This window comes from Trachypithecus francoisi, unplaced genomic scaffold, assembly GCF_009764315.1.
Source record: "Trachypithecus francoisi isolate TF-2019V2 unplaced genomic scaffold, Tfra_2.0 Lachesis_group8, whole genome shotgun sequence".
Taxonomy (NCBI): domain Eukaryota; kingdom Metazoa; phylum Chordata; class Mammalia; order Primates; family Cercopithecidae; genus Trachypithecus; species Trachypithecus francoisi.
The window spans coordinates 85037775-85058010 of NW_022681473.1; the positions used below are offsets into that span (position 1 = coordinate 85037775).

The 20236-nt window shown below is 43.7% G+C and overlaps 2 protein-coding genes and 1 long non-coding RNA gene across 4 annotated transcripts; all 3 read left to right on the forward strand.

Annotated features, from left to right (window-relative positions):
• Positions 1 to 3892: 3892 nt before the first annotated feature.
• Positions 3893 to 5690, forward strand: KDM4E (lysine demethylase 4E). Its single transcript, XM_033204420.1, has one exon. It carries the CDS (start codon positions 3907 to 3909, stop codon positions 5440 to 5442), a length of 1536 nt encoding a protein of 511 aa, XP_033060311.1. The 5' UTR covers positions 3893 to 3906; the 3' UTR covers positions 5443 to 5690.
• Positions 5691 to 15644: 9954 nt separating this feature from the next.
• Positions 15645 to 17244, forward strand: LOC117079991 (serine/arginine-rich splicing factor 8-like). Of its 2 annotated transcripts, XM_033204422.1 has the most exons (2): positions 15645 to 16418; positions 16449 to 17244. In XM_033204422.1, the coding sequence occupies exons 1-2, from the start codon at positions 15970 to 15972 to the stop codon at positions 16780 to 16782; spliced, it is 783 nt and encodes a 260-aa protein (XP_033060313.1). In that variant the 5' UTR covers positions 15645 to 15969; the 3' UTR covers positions 16783 to 17244. The 2 variants fall into 2 exon arrangements, with proteins under 2 accessions (XP_033060313.1, XP_033060312.1); XM_033204421.1 differs by having other exon boundaries at positions 15645 to 17244.
• Positions 17245 to 17272: 28 nt separating this feature from the next.
• Positions 17273 to 18206, forward strand: LOC117079993. Its single transcript, XR_004435675.1, has 2 exons — positions 17273 to 17456; positions 17726 to 18206. It is a non-coding gene; the product is annotated as an uncharacterized LOC117079993 (long non-coding RNA).
• Positions 18207 to 20236: the final 2030 nt, after the last annotated feature.

The window sequence follows — 20236 nt, forward strand, 5'->3', positions numbered from 1 at the left end:
CTAGGTTTGCTTTTGTGAGTTTATATAATGGTTTAGTCAGGATGGTAAAACTAGGTATCCAAAGGCAGAAGTACCTAACCATGCCTAGGAAGGAAAGGAGTTGTTGTTTTGTAGAAGGGATTGGGGTTTTGGGAGATTCGCCAGACACAATCAGCAGGAAGAGCACATGTGTTTTCATTAGAATTATGCCGAGATAGGTAGCAGTTGAGGAAGAAATTTGGGCTTGACTGAAATAATGAGGGCTGTCCGTGAAGCCTTGCAGCAGTGCAGCCTAGGTAATTTGCTGAGCCTGATGGGTGTCAGGGTCAATCCAAGTGAAAGTGAAGAGAGGGTGGGATGAAGGGTACAAAGGAATAGTAAAGAAAGCATGTTTGAGATCCAGAACAGAATAATGGGTTATGGAGAGAGGTATTTAGGATAGGAGAGTATATGGGTTTAGCACCACAGGGTGGATAGGCAAAACAATTTGGTTGATAAGGTGCAGATCCTGAACTAACCTGTAAGACTTGTCCGGTTTTTGGACAGTAAAATGGGGGAACTGTATGGAGAGTTTATAGGCTTTAAAAGACCATGCTGTAACAGGAGAGCGATAACAGGCTTTAATCCTTTTAAAGCGTGCTGCAGGATGGGATATGGGCATTGAGCGGGGTAAGGGTGATTAGGTTTTAATGAGATGGTAAGGGGTGCATGATCAGTCACCAAGGAGGGAGTAGAGGTATCCCATACTTGTGGGTTAAGGTGGAGAGATACAAGGGGAGGATGTGAAGGAGGCTTTGAACTTGGGGAAAAGGTGGCAATGAGGTGTGGCTGTAGCCCAGGAAGAGTCATGGAAGCAGATAATTTAGTTAAAATGTCTCGACCTAATAAGGGAGCTGGGCAGGTAGGGATAACCAAAAATGAGGGCATTAAAGAATGTTGTCCAAGTTGGCACTAGACTTGGGAAGTTTTAAGAGGTTTAGAAGCTTGGCCATCAATACTCACAACAGTTATGGAGGCAAAGGAAACAGGCCCTTGAAAAGAAGGTAATGTGGAGTAGGTAGCCTCCGTATTGATTAAGAAGGGGATGGACTTAACCCTCCACTGTAATAAGAGTTACCCAAAGTATCTGTCTAGGGGGTTTCCAAGACAATCAGGCAGCATCAGTCTTCAGCCGCTAAGCCGAGAAGATCTGGGAAGGAGTCAGTCAGAGAACCTTGGGCCAGAGTTCCAGGGGCTCTGGGAGTGGCTGCCAGGCGAGTCGGACAGTCCGATTTCCAGTGAGGTCCCGCACAGACGGCTTAGGAGGAATCCCGGGCTGTGGGCATTCATTGGCCCAGTGGCCAGATTTCCGGCACTTGTAGCAAGCTCCTGGGGTAGGAGGTTCTGGAGGAACCCCTGGCAGCTGAGGTTCAGGCATTTGGAGTTCTTGTGTGCTGGAGATGTGGCTGGGGTTTGACTCACAATGGAGGCAAGGAATTGCAACTGAGAAATACATTGCTACTTGGCATTGCTACTTGGCTGCCTCTACTCTATTATCATACACCTTGAAGGCAAGGTTAATTAAGTCCTGTTGTGGGGTTTGAGGGCTGGAATTTAATTTTTGGAGCTTTATTTAATGTCGGGAGCAGGTTGGGTAATAAAATGCATATTGAGAATAAGACAGCCTTTTGATCTTTTAGGGTCTAGGGCTGTAAAGCGTCTCAGGGTTGCTGCCAAATGAGCCATGAACTGGGCTGGGTTTTTATATTTGATGAAAAAGAGCCTAAACACTATCTGATTTGGGATAAAGAAAAAGGAGCATTAACCTTGACCATGCCTTTAGCTCTAGTCACCTTTTTAAGAGGAAATTGCTGGGCAGGTTGGGGAGGGCTAGTCACGGACAAAACTGTAAGCCAGACGGGGTGTGAGGAGGGCAGGTGCTAGAAGGATTGTAGGGTGGGGGAGCAGAGGCTGAGGAAGAATTGGGACCTGGCTTGGCCTGGCAAGGAGCAGCCTGGGGAGAAGGGGAGAGGTCAGATAAGTCCATAGAAAAGAAGGATTCAGAGGACTCAGAGCTTGGGGTGGAGACTGAAGGAACAGACAGGAGAGAAAGAAGAAAGATTTGGGACGAGTCTCATTGGGAACAGAGGCTAGGGAGGGACCAATGTGTAAAAGAATGCCTGGATGTCAGGCACCTCACACCATTTGCCCATTTTTTGACAAAAATTATCTAGGTCTCATAGGATGGAGAAATCAAAAGTGCTGTTTTCTGGCCATTTAGAACCATTGTCGAGTTTGTATTGGGGCCAAGCAGTGTTGCAGAAGAAAATAAGACACTTAGATTTTAGGTCAAGTGAGAGTTGAAGAGGTTTTAAGTTCTTGAGAACACAGGCTAAGGGAGAAGAAGGAATTGAGGGTGGAAGGTTGCTCATAGTGAAGGAGGCAAGTTTAAAGAGAAGGGTAGAGACATGGAGAAGTGGGGTGGGGAGCAGCCCCGGGCTGCAACGTGGGTGAGCAGCCAAAGCAGGCGTCCCCGCAGTTGACTTGCCACGAAGGGAATGTGGATGAATGACCAAGGCAGGCGTCCCCGCGGAGATCAGACACCAATGGAACGTGGGTGAATAATCAGAGAGGCATCCTCGCAATGATTACACACCAAGGGAAGGCTGTCTTCCCAAGTCTGTGACCAGTGCTGGAGTTTTGGGTCCACGGATAAAATGTGTCTCCTTTGTCTCTACCAGAAAATGAAAGGAATTGAAATTAAGAGAAGGGAGAGATTGAAGGGTGGTGCCAAGATTGAAAGGAGAAAGAGGTTGGGGGATAGTGAGAGAGGTTGGAGAACAGAGTAAAAAGAGGCCGCTTACCTGATTTAAAATCGGTGAGATGTTCCTTGGGCTGGTTGGTCTGAGGACCTGAGGTCATAGGTGGATCTCTTCACAGAGTGAGGGTGAGGACAGGTGACTGGTCTCCTGAAGGAGTCCCGCTCACCCGGGTCTTCGGCACCAAATGTCTCACGTGTCCATGTGAAGAGACCGCCAAACAGGCTTTGTGTGAGCAACAATGCTGTTTATTTCACCTGGGTGCAGGTGGGCTGAGTCCAAAAAGAGAGTCAGCAAAGGGTGGTGGGATTATCATTAGTTCTTACAGGTTTCAGGATAGGTGGTGGAGTTAAGAGCAATGTTTTGGGGGTGGGGGGATCTCATAAAGTACATTCTCAAGGGTGGGGAGAATTACAAAGAACCTTCTTAAGGGTGGGGGGGATTACAAAGTACATTGATCAGTTAGGGTGGGGTAGGAACAAATCACAATGGTGGAATGTCATCAGTTAAGGCTATTTTCACTTCTTTTGTGGATCTTCAGTTGCTTCAGGCCATCTGGATGTACACGTGCAGGTCACTGGGGATATGATGGCTTAGCTTGGGCTCAGAGGCCTGACAATGTTAACATATCCTGATGTTAGCATAGCATATGTTTTAGTTTAGCTTAATGCTAGCTGAATATTTTTTTGTCTGGTCATATACTTATTTTAAAAATATGAATATTCTGTATCTTTTGTTGTTGTTGTTTAGGTGTATTGTTTCGACTTCCTAGAAGAGACTCCCAGGTACAGTGGTGCACTAGCTGCTCCTAGTGCACCCAAGCCTGAGAATCAGGAGAAGCCTCACAGTGACACCCCCAACTGAGGAAACTCACAGAGCTGCAGGTAGAGCTGGGACATACTCTACTTCTTTGGACAAAAATATACTGACTAGAGTGGAGTCCCCCTGGGGAGTCAGAAAGCCTGTAAAAGATCTCACTTGTTTGAAAGTTCAAGTGTGAATTTCTCCCTCACAGATAAACCAAAGTATTTTGAAAAACAAAGGGGAGAAAAGAAATTACTCCCTAGAAATCTCAGGCATCTAGAGGACACCTAAGAACTTAGGAGTCAGCTACTTCTTGTGTGCAGCCATGAAGTGTGTGCACTCCAATCTCCAGAACACGAGTCATACCATTATGACTTTTTACCCCACCATGGAAGAATTTACAGATTTCAACAAATATGTTGCTTATATGGAGTCCCAAGGCGCACATCAAGCTGGCCTTGCCAAGGTAATTCCACCCAAGGAATGGAAAGCCAGACAGATGTATGATGATATCGGAGACATCTTAATAGCCACTCCTCTCCAGCAGGTGACCTCTGGACAGGCAGGGGTGTTTACTCAATACCATAAAAAGAAGAAAGCCATGAGAGTGGGGGAGTATCACCACTTGGCAAACAGTAAAAAATATCAGACTCCACCACACCGGAATTTTAGAGATTTGGAGCGACAATACTGGAAGAGCCACCCTGGTAATTCAGCAATTTATGGTGCTGATATTAGTGGCTCCTTATTTGAAGAAAACACTAAACAGTGGAACCTACGACACCTGGGAACAATTCTGGACCTGCTGGAGCAGGAATGTGGGGTTGTCATCGAGGGTGTCAACACACCCTACCTGTACTTTGGCATGTGGAAGACCACGTTCGCTTGGCACACGGAGGACATGGATCTTTATAGCATCAACTACCTGCACCTTGGGGAGCCCAAAACATGGTATGCAGTGCCCCCAGAACATGGTCAGCGGCTGGAACGTCTGGCGAGGGAGCTCTTCCCAGGCATTTTCCGGGGCTGTGAGGGCTTCCTGCGGCACAAGGTGGCCCTCATCTCGCCTACAGTTCTCAAAAAGAATGGGATCCCCTTCAATCGCATGACTCAGGAGGCTGGGGAGTTCATGGTGACCTTTCCCTATGGCTACCATGCTGGCTTCAACCATGGCTTCAACTGCGCAGAGGCCATCAATTTTGCCACTCCACGATGGATTGATTATGGCAAAGTGGCTTCACAGTGTAGCTGTGGGGAGGCGAGGGTCACCTTTTCCATGGACGTCTTTGTGCGCATTGTGCAACCCAAGAGTTATGAGCTCTGGAAACACAGGCAAGACTTGGCCACTGTGGATCACACAGAGCCCAGGGTTGCAGAAAGCCAAGAGCTGAGCAACTGGAGAAATGATATAGTACTTAGAAGAGCTGCTCTGGGCCTGAGGCTTCTCCCAAACCTCACAGCCCAGTGTCCCACACAGCCTGTGTCCCCAGGGCACTGTTACAACCAAAAAGGTTGTGGCACTGATGCTGTGCCTGGATCTGCATTCCAAAGCTCTGCATATCATACTCAGACCCAGTCACTTACCCTGGGGATATCAGCCCAGGTTCTTTTCCCTTCCACTGGAAGCTGGGGTTCTTGTGGTCGTGGTCATGGTCGTGGTCGTGGTCGTGGTCGTGGTCGTGGTCGAGGTCGAGGTCGAGGTCGTGGTCGTGGTCGTTGTCCTCGAGAACTGGGGACTGAGGAGACAACTGTTCAGCCTGTATCCAAGAGGGGCCTTTTAATGGGTACAAGGAATAGAGCTCAAGGCTGCAGGCCTCAGCTCCAGCTTGACAATGATTTGATGACAAATCCGTCCTTTTGAGTGGTGGCCTTCCACATCTTGCCAAGGGTTCTGGCTGCTGCTGTGTCCCTGATCTTCAAATCCTGAAGCCCCCACTGGATCCTGATGAAACCATGCACCCTAGCCCATGCCTGCTATCCCTCAGCAGCACTACTAGCAATCTCCCTGATGTTGTCTGAATGACTCCTCCCAATGTCATTGTGCCTTTAATTACGTTTTCCAGGGACACTGGTAGGGACTGGAAATCCCTGATGAACATGGGCAAGGTTGTAGCAATGGACCACTCTTATGGCTCTAGGGTTCTGACCCCAACTAAGTTTTCCAGAATCTCCTGGGCTCCTGACTCATCTGCTGGGGCTGAAGACAGGCAGAGATACATCACTGAGTTTGGGGATATTTTCCTCTAATGCATGATCAATCCTCTGGACCATGGTTATGGAATATGGTGACACACAGAAAATGTCAGTGTCTCTCTTATCCCAACCCCAGGATCAAAGAAGATTCTTGCCAAGGACAATTGTAGCCTGGGCCTCTGCTCAGTGAAGATTCTTCACCTGCAATAACTGACACATTTCCAAGGCCCCCAGATACTGTCTCCAACTGTGACAACCAGGGCTTCCAGAGGCCACTGAACTCGCCTCCCAACAGGTTGCCATAGGATGTTGTGGAACCTCTCAGGGACTCTCTGTTTACTTCACATTGTGCCTGTGGCCTCCACCATGGCCTAGATGCCATGGACAGCACTTGTTTCTGATGTCCCCCTTAGGATGCCTCCCTTACAGTGCTATGAGTCCAGATCCCATGGTAATTTGAGCTCACAGTGGATGATGCTGAGAATCTGACTGAACCTCTCATTTTTACTTCTCATCTGGTCCTCTATGTCTCTGACCCCGGATTCCACTGGACATTGCCACAGCCCCAGTGGGGTTCAGGGCTTCTCACAATCCTTCAATTGCAACATGCCCTTTATCCCAGGCCACCATCCACTGCTCATGTACAAACTAGACCTTTTGACCAACTGAGTTACTTAGCCAGTTATGGCTTCAGAGATATTTTGCAACCATACTGATGTTAATTATTTGCTGTCTCTAATGTGTATCTCCAAAGAAAATAAAATTCTTAGTACATGTTTTTTAAATTAGAATATAAAATATATATATCCAAAAGAAAGTGATTTAGAAAAGAGATTGAGATAAAAGAATAGGGAAACTATACCAAACAAAGAACAAAGTAGCTTTACAGATCTTAATATCAGGCAAACCTGAATTGAGACCAAAGGTACATAGCATGGGTCTTCACAATGCAAAATACTAAATTTCACAATGAAATTACAGTGGTCATGAATATTCAAGTAAGTTCCACAAAGTATAAATTATAGTAGGTAAAAGACAAGTTTAAAGAAACAGATTAAAAATAGGAACATTTAAGTCACCAGTGTGGTTTGGATATGTGTTCCTCCCCAAATCTCATGTGGAATTTTAATCTCTAATATTGGAGGTGAGGCCTGGTGGGAGATGACTGGATCATGGGGGTGGTTTGTCATGAATGATTTAGCAGTATCCCCGTAGTGCTATTCTTGTGATACAGTTCTAGGAGTATCTGGTTGCTTAAAAGTGTGTACCACCTTCCCCCTCTCCCTTCCTCCTGCTCCAGCTATATATGATGTGCCTGTTTCCCCTTTCCCCATGATTGTAAATTTCCTGAGGCCTTCCCAGAAGCTGAAGCTCCTATGCTCCCTGCACAGCCTGCAGAACCATGAGCTAATTAAAACTCGTTTTTATAATATAAATTACCCAATTTCAGGGAATTTTTTTTTTAATGTAGTTTCGCTCTTGCCCGGGCTGGAGTGCAGTGGCACAATCTCAGCTCACTGCAACCTCTGCCTTCTGGGTTCAAGCAATTCTACTGCCTCAGCCTCCCTAGCAGCTGAGATTACTGGCGCCTGCCACCACACCCAGCTAATTTTGTATTTTTAGTGCAGATGGTGTTTAATCATGTTGGCCAGGCTGATCTCAAACTCCTGACCTCAGGTGATCCACCTGCCTTGTCTTCCCAAAGTGCTGGGATTACAGGCGTGAGGGACCACACCTAACCTTCAGGTATTTCTTTACAGCATTGTGTGAATGAAACAGTCTCTCATCCAAGGTAGAAAAAATGGAGAAATATAAGGATACAGAAAACTTAAACTACATTAACAGTAAGGTAGTATTGACCTACTAGATGATAGAAAATACTTCCTCTCTTCAAGTACCAAAAAAGCCAAATTTTCACAAAACAATAAATATCTATTACATGCATAAACTCTGCAGTTAGAAAGCCTGATTTTGTTCCCAAGTTTCTCTTATCAGCTTGTGTGACCTTGAAAATTACTTAACCTTATGACTCAGTTTCCTCAACATAAAATGAAGATAGCACCTACCTCATGTGTTTAGTTGACAGTTCTATGCATTAATATGTGCAATTTGTTAATATCAATGCTTGGGACACAATAGCATTATTGGAGTGTTTCTAGATTTAAAACTTAATAAAATACAAATAAATATATGAGATTCATTTACAATAGTGCTGAGGAAAATCTGCAGCCTTAAGTATTTTCTCCATCATATTCAAAGAATGAAATTAACTGGATTAAACTTCTAATGTACAAGTTAGGAAAAGATAAACTGAAAGTAGCTGGAAGGAATTCATACATGTATACACAGAAATTAATGAGTTAAAATAACTGTAAATATATACTAAACACAAAGCACCAATGATATGGATTTTTTGTTAGAAAAATTAACTTACTAAACAAAAAATGTAAGGCATAAATTTCTGTGTCTGAAACATAGAAAGAGCAGAAGATCTGCCCATTCAAAAATGAGGATTAGACAAATTCGCAGAGGAATTGTGTGACATCTTCATTTCTAGTATACCTAGGCCTTTAAAATGAGAAAAAAATTTCATATTTTAAAATAAGTACATCATTGGCAGAAAATCCTGATGAATTGCAGAATGAGAGAAAATGGACAAAACTTATTGATGAACATCAGTGTAAAAATTTTAACTTAAGCATTAGCTAAGATAATCTAAGTATATTAAAAGAGTAACATATGATGACTACATGGGATTTATTGCAGGAAGGTAACAATGGTTTAAAGCAAGGAAATCTGGAAATATAACATCTTATAAATATATCCAGAAATTATATGATTATGTTTATAGATGCTGATAGTCATTTGATAAAATTCAACAGTCAGTCTTGGTTTACACTCACCCACAAGGAAGCAATGAATCAATCCTTCCGTAAAATAAAATACAAAATTGTTTATCTAGTAGTGAGATATTTTAGACCTAAGCCACCATTTTCCTTAATGTGAGGTATTTGAGGCACTTCAGTCAATAATGTATGGAATTTGCACTATTAACCACTGAAAATATTTTTAGAACTATAATTGATGGAAGGGAAGAGACAAAACTTAATTTGTTGTGCTTGCAGTTGATAAGGCTGAATGTGGGGAAAACTCAAGGAGAAGGCTAAACTTCTAAATGGTTTCTTTATGGTCACCATGCTGGCTTCAGCCATGGCTTTAACTTCCAGGAGGCCATGAATTTTGCCACCATGGAATAGATCAATTCAAGCAAAGTGGAGTCTCAGTGCAGTGATGGGAAAGCCACTGTGGGCATCCTGTAACCCAAGTGCTATGACCTGTGGAAACACAGTCATTTGGGGCAGTTGCAGACCCCATGGAGTCCAGGGCACACGCCAGCCTGGAGATGCCCACCTGGTGAAAGATCCAAGTGCTGGAGAGGACTAGCCTGGCCCCAGTCACCACCCATGTCAACAGGGTCATGACCCACTCAACCTATGGCCTCGGGCTGTGGTTCCCATTGCCTTACCCTTGTGCCTGGTGTTCCCATGGCCTTTCCATCCTGCAATGATGCTTCCCAGCCCATGAACTTAGCCTGGACCCACTGCCCACCCCAGCTCTGCCAACCCTGGTCTGAACTCCTCAACTGACAGATATGGCCATAGTCCTTGCCCTCTGTAACAGAGGACACAGGAGCCAATACTCCAGGCTCCAGCCAGGAGGTGCCTCTTGATGGTCACAGGGCACACAGCTTTAGGCCCTCAGCCTCAGGCCCTGAGTCTAAGTCCTTGCCCACAGATGGAGCATTGATGAATAGGCCTGTACCACTAAGCCCAGGATCCAGCATCCTGCCAAAGATTCTGGGTGCTGCTGGGCCCCTGCCTCTGAGCCCATGGTCAGTCTTTATACTTCACTGCTCTGCTATGTGAGGGCTTCTTGATATTGCTCACATTTACATCTCAGAATTTTGGGCAGATTTTCAGACCACTACCATTATAGAGCCTCTCAGTGCTGAGATAGCCCCTCTGGTGAGGCACCTGGGTGCTGCTGAGTATATTAAGTATATTCTTTATCCTGCAAGACCTTTTAATGTCTTGACACTTCTACTTCTGTGTCACCAGCTGAGATTTCATCCATTGGACATGAGTGTCTCTAGAACGAGGTCTTCCTGGGTTTACTGGGAACTCATCTATCCCAGCGTCCCAATTGCTGGAACAACTATGGAGGCTGCTGCACTTCTGAAGAGTTCACAATGTGGTTCCCCTTCAATCTTCTTCCCTTACCTATCCCACCCCAACTCTCCCTTTCTAGCAAAATGGGACCTCTTATGACCAATTAGGTCAATAGAGTTAGAAAAAAAATATCTTTCTGAGTCATTGAGGTATTCAAAATGTGATGTCACCAGTATTTGTTCACAAATGAATTAAAAGTCACCAAAATGTAAGATCTGACTTTCTTCTAATATTGTAGTTTCAAACAACTTGCAAAGGAGGTTATTCTCCATGCATTTTTCTTCATAATTAGTTGAAAACTTTTAAGGCAAAATGTATTTTATGGGCTGGTTACACTGTGTGGTGATGCCAAGCTCAGGGCATGGTTTTGGGGTTCTGGCTGTCTGGCCAGGTGGGAGCACTGGGTTGCAGTCATGCTTTGAGGCTGGCCTTAGGCCCAGCCTGGTTCTCAGCTAAATAGCAGGACCCAAATTGCTGGGAAAGATGAGCAGCCCTAGGCTTAAAGGGCCATCTGACTATCTTCTCTCCTGGGCTTCACTGCCTTTTCAAAGCTATTCGTATATTTCACACTGGTAACTCATTCACTTAACCCAATATTGTCCCTAAATAAGTGAACAAGGTTTCAGTCAGGAATGTGTGCTGTATAGAAACTAAAGAAGGATTGGACAACAGAGCAGAATGAGCTGGGGCTGGTTGAGTGGCCGATCTCAGAAGGATTCACTGAGCAGGAGACTTTGGGGACCCAATTATAAAATGGGGAGGTCTGGAGAAGAATTCCCTGCTTGCAGGGACCAGCAAGTACAACAGACCTAACATAGAACTTGTGAGTTTGTGTTTCCAGGAATACAAAAGAAGCTTATTTGTGTCTGGGACATAGAGAGGAAGGGAGAGAGGCAGGGGGCAGAGCATGGAGGGCCTTGTGTCTCATGTCAGGTGCATTATGTGGTGTTCCTTCACCACATTAATGCCTTCTCATTTAATGCCTTGAAATGAGAAGGCATTAAAACAGCAGTGGAAAAGATGTGAACGACACATTTAAGTAATCAGCTTAGTTGTTCTGTGGAGAATGTGTGAGTAGGAGAAGCAATTAGACTATTTATAATACAAGTGAGAGTGACAGTTGCTTACACTTAATTGTTAGTATTGCAAATGCAGAGAAATGGAAAAATTCAGAATATATTTTTAACATTGAAAATGACAGTTTTGATGAAGAAGGAAACATTCAGAGAAGCAAACCACTCCCCACCTTAGTAGCACCCCTCCTTAACTTCCCCACTCCCATCCAGAATTTCAAGAAGGCTGTACATTTTGAAGCATGAGTAATCAAAACTTGGTGCTTGTCTAAAGTTCTCAATAAAGAGCAGAAAAACTCTTACTATCCTGTCTCTCCCATTCATTCAGGCAACTTTGTCTTTCTTAACATAACAAGAAGTTTACTCTTTGGAAAATTCAAGCCGAGGGACAACACAGGGTGTCCAGGCGTACAGGAGGATGGACTGAGATGCCTGGCTGAAAAGGTTTAAGCTAATAGTGACACGGTGGAACCAAAGACGAAAGCACACTGCATTCACTGGAAGGGAGTAGCCCAGAGAACTGCTGATCCCTCAGTACATCCTGCATGACCAAGGAATGAAATTTTATGTGATAGATGAAAGCCTCATTGACCCTGGAGTGCAGTAAGCAGAGAGCCTTCAGTTGCAGAGAGCTGCCTCACCCAAAGCATGCCTCTTCCCAGTTTGGCCCACATTTCATGACTGCTCAGTGCTGGAGCATAAAGTTTGGCCATCTTTGCTCAACTTAGCACATCGCTGAAGGGCCATTTGTGCTCCAGATTTGCCAAGACTATATTTGGCCTTAATCCTCAGCTCCAATTTTCCCTGTGCTCAAACATGCTTCCTTCCTCTCCTTTTCTCAGATATGAATCCCCAGCACACTTGTTAAGAAAGATCTTGGTGCCAAAGTCTGTTCCATAACAGACCTGACCTACAACTTTACTTCAGGTTTCATTGTGTTTCAAAAGCCTAATTTTCTTGAGAGAATAGTGATCGCCCCTACTGAAATCATAGTTCTTTGCATGGTTATTTAGTGATGTGAGGAGATAGAAATGGCCACATAAGAATTTCAGCTTTTAATTTACGGAATTATTGTTGTGACCCCCGGTGCAAACATGTCCCTTTGAACACCAGAAGTCACAAGGGCAAGAAGAAACATCTTGCCATTGGCATGATGGATCAATACCAGTTTTACTCCTGGATTAACTGTAACCATCTACTCTGCTCTGAGCAAAACAGTATCATGTTTGGAGCAACTGACTCTCACATACATTGCTTGTGGGAATATAACATTGTACAGCCCCATTGAAAAACTATTTGTCAAGTGTTCTGTAAACTTAACCACTCATCTATCCATAGCCATTCTCTTCCTAGGTATTTACCCAATCATTAAAAATCAGGAACTGTGAATAATCCACGTGTCTGAACAGATGAGTGGAAAAGCTACAGCATATTAAATAGTTACAAAAAGCAATGATTCATTTTATATTCATTCAAAAAAATGGCCAAAATAAGTTGTGCTCATAGAACTTAGATCGTGGTTGTCTCTGGTGAGAGTGGGAATTAACTGGGAAGTTCTAGGCATGTGAAAATGTTGTGGGGCTATGGGAATGTTCTGCGTCTCATTTAGAGTGATGATTACATGGGTGTATATAATTGTTTAAACTGGAGGAATTGTCAGAGCAAGATAGTATAATAGAAAGCTCTAAATCAGATTTAGTCTGCTTTATATCAAATGGATCTAATAGATATTGACAGGACACTTCATCCACCAGTTGTAAAAAGTTGTAAAATACACATTCTTTTCCTCAGCACATGGATCATTCTCAAGAATAGACCATATGGTAGGTAACAAAATACATCTTTAAAAGTTCAAAAATTCAAATAATTCCAAGCATCTTCTCTGGACACAGTGGAACAAAACTAGAAATCAAAACAAGAGGAATTTTGGAAATTATGCAAACACATAGAAATTAACCAATATGCACCTGAATCTCCAGTAGGTCAATGAAGAAATTAAGAAGGAAATTGAAGAATTTCCTGAAACAAATCATAATGGAAATGCAATATATTAAAACCTATAGGATACAGTAAAAAGCAGTACTAACATGGAAGTTTATAGCTATAAGTCCCTACATCAAAAAAGAGGAAAAACTTCAAATAAACCACCTAATGATGCCTCTTAAAGGAGTAGAAAGGTAAGAACAAAAATAATCCAAAATTAGTAGAAGAAAAGAAATAATAAAAATCACAGCAGAAATTAATGAAATCAAAATGAGGAAAACAATGCAAAAGATCACTGAAACAAAGAGTTGTTGTTTTGAAAAGTTAAATCAAATTGACAAACCTTTAGCCGATTAAGAAAAAGAGACAGAAGATCTAAATCAATAAAATCAGAAATGAAAAAGGAGGCATTGCAATAGATACTGCAGAAATTCAAAGTATCATTAGTGGCTACTATGAGCAACTATATAGCAATAAGTTGAAAAACCTAGAAGAAATGCACAAGTTGCTAGACACATACAACCTACCAAGATAGAAGGAGGAAGAAATCCAAAACCTGAATAGACCAATAACAAATAATGAGATCCAAGCTGTAATAAAAAGTCTCCAAGTAAATTAAAGCTGAGGATCTGATGGCTTCACTGCTGAATTCCACCAAACATTTAAATAACTCATACCAGTCCTAGTCAAGCTATTCTGAAAAGCAGAGGAAGAGGAATTACTTACAAACTCATTTTTTTTTTTTTTTAGTATTTTTGACCTACAGTTGGTTGAATTCACTGATGCTGAACCCAGAGGTTACAGAAGGCTGCCTGTATTCTATGATGAGGGATCCATTCACACATAAGAGGAAACATGAGCTCCAGTATACATGGCCAAGTGTGTTCTGAGCAACACTGTAAGAGGCCAAAGTGGAAACAATCCAAATGCCCATCAACAGCAGAAACATTTATACTATTGGACACCTTACAGCAGGCAACAGGACCAAGTACAGCTACAAGGAACAACATAGATGAGGGAAATAAACAAAAAAACCCATTAAACTGCATAAAGCACAATTCTATTTACATAAGGTTATATAACATTTTCAAAATGAGCAACATTTTAGTAAATTTATTTAGAATTCTTCTGCAGAAGGGTTTTGTCTCTTCTCTCCAATTTGTTAAATTTACTCATTTATTCATAACAGCATGAACTCACAGGTATTTATTTTATTCTTTGGATTATAATTCAATAATACTTTATTCTGTTGCTCAACTTGTTTAAAATTTGGCCGTTGGGAGCTGTTTTCATTGGTTCTTGTGCTCTTCTAATATAACCCCATAAATGTTCTAACATAACCTCATCAATACTTTTGTTTGTTTTGTGTTTACCACATTCTTATTTTCCAACACTCCAAGATGCTATAGGCTCTTTCTATATTTCCTGCACAGGTCTAGAAACTTTGTTTCTTCATAAGTATTGCCACATCTTTATTTTTTCTTTAACATTATCAGGTTGCAGTTTTATTAATCATCTTTAGTCTAGATTGCCTTCTGTTTATTTATAATTCTATCATTGTTTTAATATTTTATGTTCTGCTTGTTTTTATTTACTAATTGCTGAATTTCAACATAATATTTATAGATTTTTAGAAAATATGGATATTAATTCTCAAATATAGTCAGATTCAGTTTTTAAATTGTTGACTTTTAATTTTATTTCAACGAAGTCAAGCTTATGCTCAATTTATTAACTTATGGAATTGTAATTGATATTTATTTGTAGCTGCACTGGGAAATTTTTGTAAATGTGTTCTACCTATTGAAAAACATTTTCCATTTGATTTTTGGTAGTTGCATGTTATAATGATCACAGTTGTTAAATTTGTTTTGCAAATTCTATGGCTTTTTTTTTTCTTTTTTTGACGGAGTCTCGCTGTCGACCAGGCTGGAGTGCAGTGGCGCCATGTCTACTCACTGCAACCTCCACCCTCAGGGTTCAAGCAATTCTCCTGTTCCAGCCTCCCCAGTAGCTGGGATTACAGGCGTCCTCAACCATGCCCGGCTAATTTTTTATATTTTTAGTACAGACGGGGTTTCACCATATTGGCCAGGCTGGTCTTGAACTCCCCACCCCAGGTGATCCACCCATCTTGGCCTCCCAAAGTGCTGGGATTACAGGCGTAAGCCACCGCGCCCAGCCAAATTATACAGCATTCCTAACTTTGTTCTCTGCACTATTGATTTCGGTCAAAATGCTCTTACATTAAAAAAAAAAACCAAATCATGATCTCCTATCATGATTGCAGACTTTTCAGTTTTACCATCTAAGTCTGAGTCTTGGCTCTCTACGTGTCAGTGCCATGTGGTTAGGTGCATAAAGTTCATGACTGCAATATTGAAATATTTTCCTATGAAATTTCATTAACCATGATCCTATCAATACACTGGATATTAATATTGCTCTCCTAGATTTCTTTTGTTTAATATTTGTCTGGATTGCCTGTTCCCATAAATTGACTTTTAATCACTTAGCATTGTTCTAAGATTGATTAAAATGTAGAATAAAAGGGAAGGTTATGGGAGAGTGGGACGTCTAATCTAAGCCTAGCCCAGTGATTACATTAGCTGGGCGCTGATTAGGTTAGGATGTTGCCCAGGGATAAAGCCAGGATCTTTGGGACCTGGCTTCATTTGGAGTTCAGCTACCAAGAGGAAACTTTCCTCTGGGTCCTGGAGTATTTGGCCTGAAATTGGGAATTTGGGAGTTGCTGCTCCAGGGCGCTCCCTGCGGAGCTCGGCCGCCCGCCTCTCCGCCCGGCCTTTCCCGGCGTCCCCACGCGGGGCGCAGCGGCGAGAAAGGAACGCAGGTCACACCGTCAGCGCCCAGAGCAGCGCCAGTTTCCGGGCCCGGCCTGCTCTGGGAGCCATGAGCTGCGGCCGCCCCCCGCCCGACGTGGACGGCATGATCACCCTCAAGGTGGACAACCTGACCTACCGGACCACTCCCGACAGCCTGAAGCGAGTGTTCGAGAAGTACGGGCGCGTGGGCGACGTGTATATCCCGCGGGAGCACCACACCAAGGCGCCCCGGGGCTTCGCCTTCGTCCGCTTTCACGACCGGCGCGACGCGCAAGACGCCGAGGACGCCATGGACGGGGCGGAGCTGGATGGACGCGAGCTGCGGGTGCAGATGGCGCGCTATGGCCGCCGGGACCTGCCCCGCAGCCGCCAGGAAGAGCCGCGCGGCAGGTCCGGAGGCGGCCGCTATGGACGGCGGAGCCGCAGCCCCAGGCGGCGACACCGCAGCAGATCCCGGGGTCCCAGCTGCTCTAGGTCCCGCAGCAGATCTCACTATGGGGGGTCTCGCTATAGCCGGTCTCCCTATAGCCGATCTACCTTCAGGAGATCTCGCTACAGACGATCTCATTGCAGAGGATCTCGCTACAGTCAGTCTTACAGCCGGCATCACTACAGCCGATCTCCCTACAGGGAATCTCGCTACAGGGAATCTCGCTACAGGAGGTCTCCCTACATCCGGTCTTCCCGCAACAGGTCTCTCTACAACCGCTCTCACTCGAAGTCTGGGTCTCGCTCTCGCTCTCCATCAACCTCCAAATCCAGCTGTGCGCGAAGATCCAAGTCCTTCTCCATCTCCAGATCTTGCTCAAGGTCCAGGTCTAGATCTACGTCCAGGAGTACTCCCTCCATATCCAAGAGGGAATCCAAGTCCAGGTCGTGATCCAAGAGTCCTCCTCCCAGGTCTCCTGAAGGGGAAAAAGGACAAGTGTCCTCCTAGGAAAATGATCATCAGCTAACGGGTGATGGACGACTTGGGGAAAAGGACTCCATACTCAGTCCATGGCAGCAGAGTCCCTGGAAGAAGCGACTGCCTAATGAAAGGATTGTGTGACATTTGTCTACCTTTTTACCAGTTTGAAGCGTTGCATCAGATGACAAGATTCATTTCATGTGCCATTGTGTTGTTATTCAAATTTTCTTGTAATTTAGTGAGGTGAACTACTTTAGATTGGATTTGGATATTTGAGGGGAAATTTTATATTTGTCTGTTGTTTTTTTTTTTATTTTTTATTTTTGAGATGGAGTCTAGCTCTGCTGCCCACGCTGAAGTGCAGTGGCGCCATCTGCATCTTCCACCTCCCGGGTTCAAGCCATTCTCAGGCCTCAGCCTCTGCAGTAGCTGGGATTATAGGCGCCAGCCACCACAGAGGGCTAATTTTTGTATTTTTAGTGGAGACGGGGTTTCGCCATGTTGGCCAGCCTGCCCTGGAACTCCTGGGCTCAAGTGATCTGCTCACTTTGGCCTCCTAAAGTTCTGCGATTACAGGTGTGAGCCCCTTCGCCCAGCGTATATTTGATTCTATAGTGCTGATATTTTTGGTTGGAAATGAACAGGTTGGTAACCTAATTTGTGGCCCCCTGTCTCTTAAGAAATGTGTACAGCCATTACACACAGCCCAACGCTGTCACGACATTGCCTCAAAATTGCCTTCATTCCTTAAAGTTAAAAGCTTACAAAAGGCGATATAAATGTGTATGTGTAATGTTATTACCTTTAAATCTAACTGGTAATATGACCCAAATTTGTATAAATATTTTTCAGGTGAAAAAACTGGGTTTTGAGCAAACACAATTCTAATCTCTTCTGTGTTTTTGTGTACCAGGCTTGGCTGCCTAGCAGTTGAGTGATGCTGGTTAGCTGTTAAGGTGGAAGGTGGCCTGCTGCAGTGCAGAGTGCTGAGCTGCTTCCTGTTTTCTTCTGTTTCCTCCTGAAAAAAAGAAGCCCTGTCCTGAAGAACAAATGACTGTTCAGTTTATTAAAATGCCTGTCAACTGCCCTTCTAGTCACCCAGGCCTGGAAGAGAAATAATAGAGCATGCAGTGAGCACATCTAGCTGATGATAATCACACCTCTTCCCCCTCTCTATTCTGTTAAATGGCAAATCTGATCATATCAACACACATGAACTTAAAATATGGGGAATGTTATGGAAGAAATGGCTTGTAACTTTGTAGGTACTTATAACATGGTGTATATTTTTGATTATGAATATTTCTTACTATTACCATGTTTCCATTATTGAATTAAAATGTTTTCTTGGTATTACCTTTTCTCAAAATAAAACTAGAAATATTTTATAGAAAGTTGGTTGTTTCATTTTGCTGTTGGACTACTTTCTGCTATTTGTACCTTTGGGAAAATTATTTTACCAAGTTTCTCATAGGATTCAATTATAATTTAAAAAAATTCTACAAGGTTTAGCTGTGTGCTTTATTATTTTATCACAATGTAGTTTCTTTGTACACTCTTTCCTCTTTCTACCTGTGATTTTTAACTTCCAAAGTCTTTTCAAAGAATCAGATTTTGACTTTTGTTATTACCTCTACTGGGTGTAATATTTTCTTTTGTAATTGTTTCTGCTTATACCTTTATTTTCTTTCCTTTTTTATTTTGATTCATCCTGTTTACTGAGTTGAGTGCTAAATTCAATCATTTTTGAACTTGCTGATTTTTTTTTCTTTCAGTTCAATTCAATACTCCTCTTTATATATGTTGTGATTTGACCTTAAATCCTGATATTAACACACCATACCAATCTGCCGTAATCAGTCCATCCTGGGTGGTAGAACTGATGGCCTCTGTACAGTTAAAGTTGTGGTTGAAGCCTGCGTGTCATCACTAAGTTACTAAGGTAGCTTAAAGCTCAGTATTTTGTTTGTCACACACATTTGTCTTCAAATATTCTGAAATATACTGGACTCAACCACACCAGAAGTTTCAAGATTTGGAAAGAAAATACTGGAAGAACCTCAGCCTCCTATTTGATGAAAACAGTAAACAATGTAATCCTGGACACGTAGGAAAAATTTAGGCGTTTCTGGAGCAGGAATGTGAGGCTGTCATTGAAGAGAGTGTCAACACACCCTAACTGTACTTTGGCATGTGGACGACCACCTTTCCATAGGTTATGGACCTTTACAACATCAACTACCATCACTTCAGGGAGCTCCTGTCTTGGTACACAGTGCCCCAAAACCATAGTCAGCACCTGGAATGCTCAGCCGGGGAGCTTTTCCAGGTAGTTCTCAGGGTTATGAGGCCTTCATGTGGCATAAGATGGCTCTCATCTTGCCCATAGTGCTCATGCAGAATGGGGTTCCCTTCAATAGCATGACTCAGGAGGCTGGAGAGTTCATGGTGACATTTCCCTATGACTACCACACAGGCTTCAACTCTCACAGAGACCATCAATTTCACCACCTAGGATGGGTAGATTATGGCAATGTGGCATCTCAGTGTAGCTGTGGGGAAGGCAGGGTGGCCTTTTCCATGGACGCCTTCACGCACATCATGAAACCTGATCATTATGACCTGTGGAAAAGCTAGCAAGATGGGGCCATTGTGGATCAAAGGGAGCCCAAGGTGCTGGCCAGCCAGGAGCTCATTACCTGGCAGGAGGACATTGCACCTGGCCTGAAGCTCCTCTGGACCTGGCCTCTTCTAGGCCTGTGGTCCTGGATGGTGAGACCTACCACTGAGCCCATATGTACCAGTTGCAGTTTCCCTGGTGCCCCATGGCAGCCCAAGAAACTGATGCCCATCCAAGGGTCATTGACCCCAGAGGCTTCCAAGAACACACCATGGCCCACCATCTGTCTTGGGTCTGTTTGCCCTCGTTCTCTGTCTGTCAACTGGCAGAGGTGGTCATGGTGGTCCTTTTCAGGAACTAGGAGCTCAGGAGGGGATCCTCTAGTCTCCCACCAAGTGGCACAGCACATAGAGCTCTTGATCCCGGGGTCTTTGCCCCTACTTAGGATGGAACTTTGATAGACAAGCCTGTATCTCTCAGGCCTGCATCTCAGCAGCCCATCAAGGCTACCATGTGCTGCAGTGCCCCCATCTTCAACCTTTGGAGACAACTTGGATCTGATGCTTCGATGTGTGCTGGCCCGTATCTGATATCCCCAGACAGCATGACACTGAACCACCCTGTGTTCCACTGATTCCTCCCCACATCATAATGATGCTGAGAAGATTCTCCAGAGATGCTGCTGGAGAGTGCAAGGCCCCTTGAACCTGGCTGAGGTTGTAGCAATGGACCACTCTTATACCTCTGGGGTCTTGGCCCCGACCGATGTTGTCAGAATATGCTGGGCCCTGACTCCTGTCCTGG